Source organism: Talpa occidentalis, unplaced genomic scaffold (assembly GCF_014898055.3).
Source record: "Talpa occidentalis isolate TD23 unplaced genomic scaffold, MPIMG_talOcc4v2.1 talOcc4.17, whole genome shotgun sequence".
In the NCBI taxonomy this organism is placed as follows: domain Eukaryota; kingdom Metazoa; phylum Chordata; class Mammalia; order Eulipotyphla; family Talpidae; genus Talpa; species Talpa occidentalis.
Genome location: NW_023601754.1, coordinates 6496695 through 6507583, shown reverse-complemented (window position 1 = coordinate 6507583; position 10889 = coordinate 6496695). Strand labels below are relative to the sequence as shown.

Below are 10889 nucleotides of genomic sequence, written 5' to 3'. Positions count from 1 at the left end.
CTGTGCATTGGGCTGGGACCTTGAAATATGACAACTTAGAGTTGGAAGGTACTGACTGAAGCTGTCCTCACTCTACGGTAAGGTTTAACCTTGGAGGACAGACCCAGGAAAGTGGTAGGGTTGGGGGTCATTCTTACTAACATTTCCAGTGTACAAGCTCACTCTTTCCTCAGGCACACGCAGTTCAAAGAATCGCATGACTCCTTGATACAGTCTCCTTATGTGAATCCATATAAAATCCAGAGGTGGGTGAATTTTATTTATAACTTAGAAATGTGTGATCTTGGTTATGATCTCAGGTCTCATTATTATGGCAATCCATACTTGTCCCCTGCACAGCACCCGGGTCAGGGGAGCAAAATGAGTGTCTAATCTTCCCGCCTACTCTCTCTGACATGACCTTGAAGATGAAGAGCGGTGTAACATGGCATCAGGTCGACAGTCCTTTGCCTTCAATACACCCTCTGGCAACAATAGCTGTCTGGGTGACCACTGAAGCAGAACCATTCTTAGAAACACTTCCATTATCTTTCCCCATTGATTTTTAAAATGCCCAATTAGGATTAAAAGAAAGATTGTACCTTGTGTCTGAAATACAAGGTACTTGTGTGTAAAGAGCAAGCTGAGCCCAAAGCTAATGTTCAGAAGCCTCATCTCTGGGCTAGACTGTACCAGCTTTCTCTCTCATCCCTCGCTGCTCTCTTATCCCTCGCTCCTCTCTCTCATCCCTCGCTTGCTCCTTCCCCTCAACCCCACTCCACACACCAACAATCCGTTCTTACAGAGAAAGCTTCTCAAACTCGAGTCTGCCGCTCCTCTCTCTTCGACTTCTAAAATCCTCAAGGATCTGCGCAACCTCACTCCTGCTTATCTCCTCATCTCCTCTCAGTCCCTCGGTTCCCTGAATAGATCATGTTCCTTCCCATTCCGTGGCCTTTGCACAAGCTGTTTCTCTCTGCAGCTCTCCCACTGCCTGTGGCCCTGGCCCTATGCTTTGGCTAGTAACCTTCCATTCATTCTACTGGTCTCAGCTGAAAGATCGGTCCTTTACTGCACACTGTCCTGACACTGTACCTCCCAGGCTAGGACAGTTCCCCTGTCCTCTCAAGGCCTCATGAGCCACAGCTTCCCTCGGGGGTGTCCAGAATCCAACTCTAGGTGGGAGGCTCTGCATCCCTGTCTACTCAACACGTCTCATTGACACCTTCTCCATTCCCCAGAGGAGGAGTAACTCACATCTCTCTCTTTCCAGGGCATCTTTAGGCTTTTGTTTAGACCTGTTTGGTACCAATGCCAAGCGCAGAATTCCATCACAGGATTTTTTGCTTTTCTTCCTGATTAAATGTTGGCTGCTTCAGGGCAGACACAAGACTGTATCATCTTTTCACTATAGTGAGAGGAAACTTAAAACATGTTTGATAAACCAATAAACATGGATTCTAAAATCCATATTTAAAATTTCTTCTAAAAAGAAACACATCTAACCAAGGATGTTACTTTTTAACCTGTGTAGCCTATTATACAGTTTCCAGTGACAGTGAAGAAAAAGGTCTGGTGTTTGTTTTTTTTTTTCTTTTTGCCAAATTATTTCTTTTTTTTTTTTTCAGCCAAATATTTCTATGTGACACAATGACTAGGACAAAGTACCAACTATTTCTGTAGGCAGAAGGAAAAAATGACTCCATGGGAGGAGACAGAATGAGAAATAAAAAGAAGGACCAATACAATGTAATCAGAATAATTTTTTTTTTTCTTAAGCTTGTAGTAAAAACCACTGTCCTAGTGGCAATGGGACTGGGAGGCCCTGTAGCTAAGACGGAAGCTGCAGGAAAGGTGTTCAGTACTAGTTCCATAAACTTGGCTCTGGGACAGAGTCTGAGACATTCTGTATTAGATACTGACCCGTGTCATGTGCCACTGGTGAGGAGGAAGACAGAGAGCTTTTCCCAAAGGGTGACGATCTCCCCAAATGGTGGCTCTTCTCAGGCGGGAGGAGTGCTTTCCCGGAATAACCTTTTTGCTCTTTATTCAGCTGCTGCAGCAGGTACTCATTAGTTACCACCAGGGACCTGAGGCACAGGGGAAAGGCAGTATTGAAGTCATAAAAGCAAAGTAGATGCCATTCAGACCTGAAATATTTACTAAAGACAAATGTAAAATGAAGTAATATCTTTAAATAGAAAGAACTGCCGATTTATGAGTGGGTTATTTTAGAAGCAGGCTGACAGTTTCTTCATTACAGTTCTATTTGATTATGTTCCAGACTGACTACAGCAATAACATATTTCACATTTTATATTGTAATTGTTCTATTCTTTCCAAAGTACTTTCATGATGAGGTAAGTAGAAGCACTGGGAGGATGGGCTCCTGACCAGACCTCCAATTTCTACCCTCAAATCTGAACTTCTATGTCTTCTCATCTATCCGGCCTCTACAATTAACTAATGATGACTATTTTTTAAAAAATATTTATTTATTTATGCATACAAGAACTGGGGTATAGGCCAGAGGTGTGTGTGTGGCGGGGAGTAAAATGATTCACCAGAGACAGAGTGGGGCACAGAACAGGTGGATCTACTGAAATACACTGCTGAGGGGAGCAGAGGGTGAGACAGGAGAGGTCTGCTGCGCCATGTGGGTCAGCTCCCTGGCTGGGGATGGAACTTGTGCTGCAGTGACTGCGGATAGTCTCATAGTGTTGAGACTTAACTTCTTGTGCTGGGATTTGTCTGAATTTATTGTATTTTGTAGATTTGACTTTGGGAATCATGTAAATGTTGTATGTAATTATAAAAAAAACATTAAATCAAAATAATTTAAAAATTGTCTACAAAGGGAAAGTGAAACTAATTGAACCTATATGTTGAATTGATTGTTTAACAATACACAGAAGAAAACATAGCAATTTGACACTACATTATTAAAAAGATACACCCTAATATTCTCGAAGTGTGGCACCTAGACCAGTTGCAAGGGCACTAGCTACAAACTTATTAGAGATGCAAGTTCTCAGTTCCCAGACCAGACCTTCTGGATCAGAAACTCGGGGAGGAGGGTAGGCAAGATGCATTTCAAAGTTTTTCAGGTGATTCTGATGCATACCTCAGCTTGAGAAGCATTAACTTTATGCTACCTGTGTTTGAAATAATTATAACAAGAAAGATACATTTAAGTAATCCAGAATGGGTCTGAATACGAACATGCTATTCCAAGGAAAACTAGGAAGTAAAATCTGGGGCTAAAGGTCTGGGTTCTCATATTCAGACTTTATTGAAAGTTCTAGTAAAGGTGTCCAGCAAATCAAAATGTCAAGGGAGTCTCTAAATGTATCAACAGTGCTGAGGCCGCCCCTGTCGTTTTGTCTACCATGCATATTGAGGATCGTACTTTGAAAAGGCTGATGCTATTGAGCTCCTCTGACAAGAACACATACATTGGATCCTCTCCCTATCTCTCTGCATACTCTTGATAGTTCTTTTATAACCAATATGAGGCAGATATTTCCCAGAAGAGCCAGATGACTTATTTTAGGGATACATAATGTCCAAGAAAAGCTGGCGGACACAAACAATTCTCTCCCTAGATCTAGTGAGAAACTATCATTGAGGTGTTATAACTCACCAATGGCAGCAAAGACATTTAGCACCTAATGTGTTTTGGAAAGCAGTACTTTGATCACTGAGCTAATTATCCTATATAGAGGAGCTTTAGACACACAATGTAGTTAATTTAAAAAGTATGTAGATATTAACTTGTCAAGTAAAACAGAGATAAAGGGCAATAGACATCTGTTTCCAGAGTCAGTTAACCCTTTCCTACCTCTGACTTTCATGGAGAAGGGCCACTGTCTCCTCCAGTTTTTTCAGCTGGGCAAGTTCCTGGTTCAGGCAAGCTACCTGCATGTTCAGCTGTTGGTTTTTCCGCAGAAGATCATCTACAAAAGGTATAGTAGCCAAGGGTGAGCAGGATTCCAAGCTGCAAGTCTTTGAGCAGAGCTTGAGTTGTGAAGTGGACATCCTGAAAAACTGGGAGCCCCTCTGCACCCATTCCTACATTCCATTCATGTTCTCAGAGATAGCAGACATGGTGGCGAGACCATGGGTTTAGCAACAGACAGCTCTGAATTAAAATTCAACTGCTTGCTGTTTTACATGCTAGTTCATTTTTCTGAGTTTCACTGGAAATAATAGCCCTATCCCACAACACTGTTGTGAGGGTTAATGAGATACCACCTTAGCATAGGCAATAAGTAATCAGGCCACCCTGTAGTCTCCATTTTAGTTCATAAATGTAAAAACATCTGGAACTGTGTGAGGCAATAAGTGCTCACAAAAACTGAATTTGTGATCAAGACATTCATACCTAACTAACTAAACATGTCACCACTGCCTGTAACAGTAAGGTAGGTAAAAGTACAAGAACTATGGTTGTAAAAAAATCAGTGTTCTGGAACAGTACTTCAGACTTTAATGTGCTTACAAATCACCTGCGGATCTTGTTAAAATCAGATTCTGATTTCAGTTGGTCTAAGGTAAGAATCAATATTCTACATGTCTAACAAGTTTCAAGGTAATGCTTTCACTGCCGATTCACTACTCATACTTTGAGTAGCAAGGTCTACTGGAAAACAGGGCTGCAATAGCTTCATTTATCACCAACCAGTGAGCCAAATACTGTATGGGGCCTCATGGTTGATTGAAAATAGGTACCTGGTGAACAAACACCTACTTATTTTCAGAGTAGGTTAGTGAAGATGCCTTAATTATTCAGGTTTATGAGAATCAGACAGTGAGGGCTCAATTCTGGAAATTCAATGCTGACTTCACATTGTTTCTCATGGAAAGCCAAAGGATTATAATGTTTACTATGGGTACTGAACTAACTAGAGGTTTAACGTCAAGAGTAGACTTTATCTGAAATACTGGCCCAAGCCACGCTAACAATAAAGTAGCACAAATCAAGGCTTCAGTGGGATATTATTGTTCACTGACAAAGGCAATATATATTTTTTAAATACCCAGTGTTAGCAAGAATGGAGTGAGCAGGAAATTCAAATATACTCACTGCTCAAGTGAGTACAGACAGAAACAGTCTTTCTTGGGAGTGATTAGGCAATGTGTAACAAAAACATCAGAAGTGATTACATCTTTTGACCCATTAATTCTATCTAGGAATGTCTCCTAGGATAAGTTTTAAATGTACATGAAGATTTATATACACTGATATTAAGGGCCATCTTATTTATTATAGTATAAGGACTCTCAGTTCCATCAGAAGGGAAAAAAGACAATCTCCGAGAAGCATTTTTACTCTAGGGTCTTTCATTTCAGATCTTTTGACTGTTTGAAAAAAAATTTTTTAAATTTAATGATTCTTTTTTTTTTAAAATATTTATTTATTTATTTATACAAGCACTGGGTACAGTCAGAAGCGCGGGAGGGTGAGAGAATTTACCAGAGCCAGAGCAGGGAGCAGAACAGGCAGATGGACGAAGTACACTGCTGAGGAGAGCAGCGGGCGGCAGGAGAGGTCTGCGCACCATGTGGAACCCTCACCCTGTGGCCAGGGATTGAACTGGCGCTGCAGAGGCTGCGGGCAGCTTCGCAACCCCGCGCTCAACTGCTGCGCCACTGGGGAGGCCCTGAAAATTCTTTAGAATTACTTTATAGTATAAATAATGGCAACTTTATAATAGCTAACATTAAAAACAACTATTTAGAGTACTAGATAAATATGGTATATTATGTGGTATTATAGGAAATGCCCATACTATTAAGTTAGTAACAACAGGATGCAGAAATCAGATTGGTAATTGCCTAGGGTGGAGAGTAGGGGAAACTGCACTATGGTCTGAGAGAACATTCTGGAGTAAAGAAGGATTCTGTATTTGGGGATGGATTTAATGAGTGTGTATGTGTTGTGTGTGTGTACATTATGTGTGTATATTTGTGTGTATGTGTGTGTGTGTGTATATATATTTGTCCAAACTCATCAAATTTAAAATGTGTGCATTTTGTTGTATATAATTATTTTTAAAACTAAAGATAATTTTTAATTTTGAATTATGCTGGGAGAAAATATAACAAAAACACTAAGGGTGGTTATGGCTGAATAGTGAGGTTATAGTTTCCCAACTTTTTCTATAAAGCATATGTTCTGCTAGAATCAGAAAAAAAAAAACCCAGGTGTCATACTCAAAATTAATGACAACAATAACAACATTTGTACTTGCTTTACACTGACAAAGAGCTTCCTCTGGTAACTCCAGACACCTGCATTACAGGTGGGAGCCAAGTGAGCTCTTGATGAAGCAGCTTCTTAGATGGGTCATCAACAGACAAACAGCTGTTTTGGGACACACCACACTTTGCTTTCCTGAACTTACCATAAGTATGGGGTTGGGCCCACTCACAACTGAGGTGGCAGCACCTTCTTCCAACTGCTGGATTTTTTCTGTCAAAATCAGGTTTTCTTCCAGCACTCTGACCAGTTTTTGCTTCAAACTTTCCTTGAGATAAGAAAACAAAATCCAAATAGACTAAGAATCTGAAATTCTGAGGAGTGCTTTTTTGACAACTAAAACAATTTTCCCTCTGCTAGTGATAAACCAAATGGAGGACAGCCTCTCTATGACTTTCTCATTTAATTCACTGGTAAACAGCTCAAGAATTGCAATATTTCCTATGAGTTATCTACTACTCTGTGGAACAAGTGGTTGTATTGACATTCTGAGTCACTTATCTGAAGTTTCTAAAACCTGAACTTGGTGTCTGAAAGTTCTCTAATGTTGAGGGGTAAAATACTTAAGGATATGAGTCCCTTCTTCACATGAGTCCCAGAGGCAGCAAGCCTGATGCTCTAGAAATGGTCCCCTAGTTTAGGACTCTCAGTTCCATCCAAGGGGAGGAAAAGACAATCCCAGAGGTATCCAACTTCCCTCATCAGAATCAAGCCAAAACCTTCAAGAACATGATCCCGAACATTTTCATTCTAGGGTCTTTTGTTTTCCTTTTCCATTTCAAATCTTTGTTTAGAATTTTGGTATTAGGACTAAGATTAGGGAGTCATCCCTACAGTGATGTCCATGTTGTCCTTGTCATAGCAAGTTTTGTGTTCTAGATTTGTCCAGACTAACTTTTCCATATTTTGGTTCATGGTGATGATTTTTATGGCAAAGAGCTGTTTTAGTCTTGCTGCTCTGCCCTCTTCTAATAAAGGAAGAGCAGGAGAGGAAGATGAGAGAGGTATACCGTATCATTAGGGACCAGATGCCCAGCCTCCTTCAGTTCCATTTCCCTTCTGCGGAATATTTTTGATGTGTCTTCAGGATATGAGCGACACCACTGCTGAGAAGGAGCAGGGACTACCAAAGTCAGAAGCAAATCTCGGGCAGGACCTGCCAAAAATTCAGGTTGGGCACACGGGCCAATCTTAAAAGCTAAAGCACAGAATTTCTAGTCAATAACTACTAGCTCAGCAGGACAAACAGGGTAGTTTAATAGCTCCTTTTTAATAAGAATTTACTAAGTGGCTGTAAGAGGTGTTTAATGATAGACAAGAAATTATATCCCACATCCTCTATGGAGACACAACAGCAGACCCTCATGAGTACACGTTCTGTGTTATTTCTGAGTCACTGAGGTGTGGCTCCAGGAGAAAATATCCTACAAAATTAGAGCAAAGGGTCAATGTGAGAAAGAAAGTAATGGCAGGGGTGGGGGTGGGGTGGATAGGGGACTAGGAGGATCAGAGGGGGAATGGGGAGGAGGAAGGGGAGGAGAACTAGGATTTTTCCTACTGTATTACCCTTGGAAATAAAAAAAAAACAACAGTAACAAGGGCCTCCCTCGTGGCGCAGCGGTTGAGCGCTGGGTTGCGAAGCTGCCCGCAGCCTCTGCAGCGCCGGGTTCGATCCCTGGCTGCTCCTGGGCCTCTGGAGGGGATCCGATCCCTGGCTGCTCCCTGGCCCCTGGAGGAGGGTCCCACATGGCGTGCAGACCTGTCCTGCCGCCCGCTGCTTCCCTCAGCAGTGTACTTTGGTCCTTCTGCCTGCTCTGCTCCCCGTGCTTCTGACTGTACCCAGTGCTTGTATAAATAAATAAATAAACAAATCTTTAAAAAAAAAAGAAAAAAAAAAAAAACAACAGTAACAACAAACTAATCCAGGGCCTCCCTGGTGGCACAAGGGGTTCAGCACCACACTATGAAGCAATTGCAGCCTCTGCAAGCATAAGTTTGATCCCCGACCAGCCAGGGAGCTACCCACATGGCATGGCAGACCTCTCCTGTCTCCCTGCTGCTCCCCTCAGCAGTGTATTTCAGTCAGTCTGCCTGTTCTGTTCCCCACTCTGTCTCTGGTGAATCCTCTCACCCCCCCATACCTCTTGCCTGCACCCCAGCTCTTGTATGCATAAATAAATCTAATATTTAAAAGAAAAAAAAAAAACAAACTAAGCCAAACAACTTAGAACTAAAATTTCTGGTTTTTAAATGTTCACACTTTTACACTCCCAAAAGTGCCCTAAATTATTCTTCCATTAAACAACCAATAAACACATGGGGCTAACTTTTGCAAACCTCTTTCCCCCCAAATTCCAAAAAGTACCCCTAAAAAGAGTCCAGGTCATTTACTCATTTAAAATTTTCAAATCCTAAAATTTTAACAGGGCTCTCAAGCTCTGATGACCATAACCTATTTCTGGTGTATCTTTTTATTGGCACTTTGCCAATAAAAAAAAAATCTTTGTAATCATTAACATGACCATGCTCTATTTTACATGTCTCATCAGTATAAATTATCCAAAGATTACCAAAAAAAAAAAGAAGTTACGGGAGGAACAAAATAATCAGTAGGTAAAGAAAGTGCTGATAACAAAACAAAAACAGGGAAGAAGAAGGATGTAAAAAAAATTCTTCAGATTTGCCTATTACTTGGTCACTGAGATGTTTTGGTAAATGATCACAAGAACAGTTTTCTCTGCAAGCTAAGGGGGCTGACTGGTATTATGGGGACACAGAGCAGAAGGTCTGAGCCTGTCTTCAGGAGCTGAGAATGCAGCTCACTTACCAAGGAACTTCTTGTTGAGGAGGAGGGAGCCAGAGCCGTTCCAGTGCTTATCCACAAGCTCCAGCAGCTGTCTGAGCACAGTGGCCACATGGGAGGTTCTGGCAGAGATCGGGGGACTGTGGTTTCCTGGCAAACCATACAAACTGCCCAGGTCACTAGAGAGAGGCTCAAGAAAAAAAAAAACAACCCAACCATTTGTTATCCTTACACAAGAAGGGAAATGAGAAGTCACACATTTGAAGTGTTAACATTAAAAAAAGGAAAAGAAAAAAAGTAGGAAAAATGTTTTCATCTCTCAATTTGAACTTGAGAAGAATATTATTTATGATCAAAGCAAGTACAATAACATATTCAAGAATAATTTCAAAGGCAATAGTATTGATAATTTTCTGTAGAAAGTAACTTTGGAGAAAAAAAATATTTTGTTTGACATCTATGTATGCATCTATGATTTAATATATAATAATAAACTGCAGAACATTTTTTAAAAGCATGTATCACAAAATGGGAAGTAATTTGATAAACATTATAACTCATAACAGCTTATAATTAATATATTAATATACACTAAACATACATGTTCTAGAATAACACTTAAATTCTTGTTAGATCAGTACTGAAAGATAATTTTTATTCAGTAAGAATCATATAGATAAATAGATATGTATAAATAGATATGCACAGTAAAATTCACAATTGTTCATTCAGATATGAGATATATGTCTACATTCATTTGTGCCTGAATGACTAACAAGCAATCATGAATTTTAATGTATAGTGTATATACCAATCTTTTCAGTAAGGTCTCAGGGACTTCAAGAAAGCTGGTATATATTAAAAACAGCCAAATTATTTCTCAATCTTTTGTTCCTTTGATTTAAAAAAATTGATGGTTGATTAGCTAATACTCTCATATCTGACAACTGTGAAACAGAGCCCCAATGACAGGGATATTTGATTTGAGTCACACATGTGGCCTATGATTAACAGGGATAGGCATTACAAATGGGATAAATATTTATTCCACAGATCTGTACTCAGCACTGATCATGTTCACAGAGAGATTTTAATAAGCACTGTGAATATATGAAGAGGTAAAATATGAGGTCCTTTAAGAAGCTAACAACTTGATGTGGGGAGAAATGTCATAAGGTCTAGCTATACCACAAGGCCACTTTAGAGGTACCTATCAAAAATGAATATTTGATGTCACTGATTTTTCAAATATTGGTAATTTTGTGTTCCATAGAACAAGTAGAAAACATATGGGCCTTTAAGCATTTTCTTTCATTGATCACAATACAGTGAGAGTTGGGGATAATTTTTACAAAATTTAAAATAATTTTGTTATTGTTTTGAGTCATAATTTTCAGTAAATTGTGTCTCTTCAGTCAGTTGGTCAATAATAAATTTTATAATCATAAGTTCATACACAGTTTAACTGTGTTTCATGGGATTTTTATTTATTTATTTATTTAAAGATTTGTTTATTTGTTTATACAAGAATCATGGTACAGGCCAGATGTGCGGGAGGGTGAGAGGATTCACCAGAGACAGAGTGGGGAGCATAACAGGAACACTGACAGAAATACACTGCTGAGGGGAGCAGTGGGGGAGACAGGAGAGGTCTGCTGTGCCATGTGGGACCCTCGCCGGCCGGCTGGGACTGAACCGGTGCTGCAGAGGCTGCGGACAGCTTCACAGCGCGGCGCTCAACCACCTGCACCACCAGGGGAGGCCCTCATGGGATTTTAAAAAATAACTTTTTTAAATGTTCTTTTAAGAATTTTTTAAAAAGTTTTATTTATTTATGCATACAAG

At 40.1% G+C, this 10889-nt stretch overlaps 1 protein-coding gene across 1 annotated transcript in view; it reads right to left on the bottom strand.

The window, feature by feature from the left end:
• Positions 1-1512: 1512 nt before the first annotated feature.
• Positions 1513-10889, bottom strand: part of LRRC36 (leucine rich repeat containing 36) — a 50009-nt gene continuing 40632 nt past the window's right edge. Inside the window, 6 exon segments of the mRNA XM_037515890.2 lie at positions 1513-2069; positions 3821-3935; positions 6387-6404; positions 6407-6509; positions 7252-7397; positions 9069-9234. Of these exon segments, the coding sequence (XP_037371787.1) occupies positions 1844-2069; positions 3821-3935; positions 6387-6404; positions 6407-6509; positions 7252-7397; positions 9069-9234 (774 nt within the window). The 3' untranslated portion in view covers positions 1513-1843.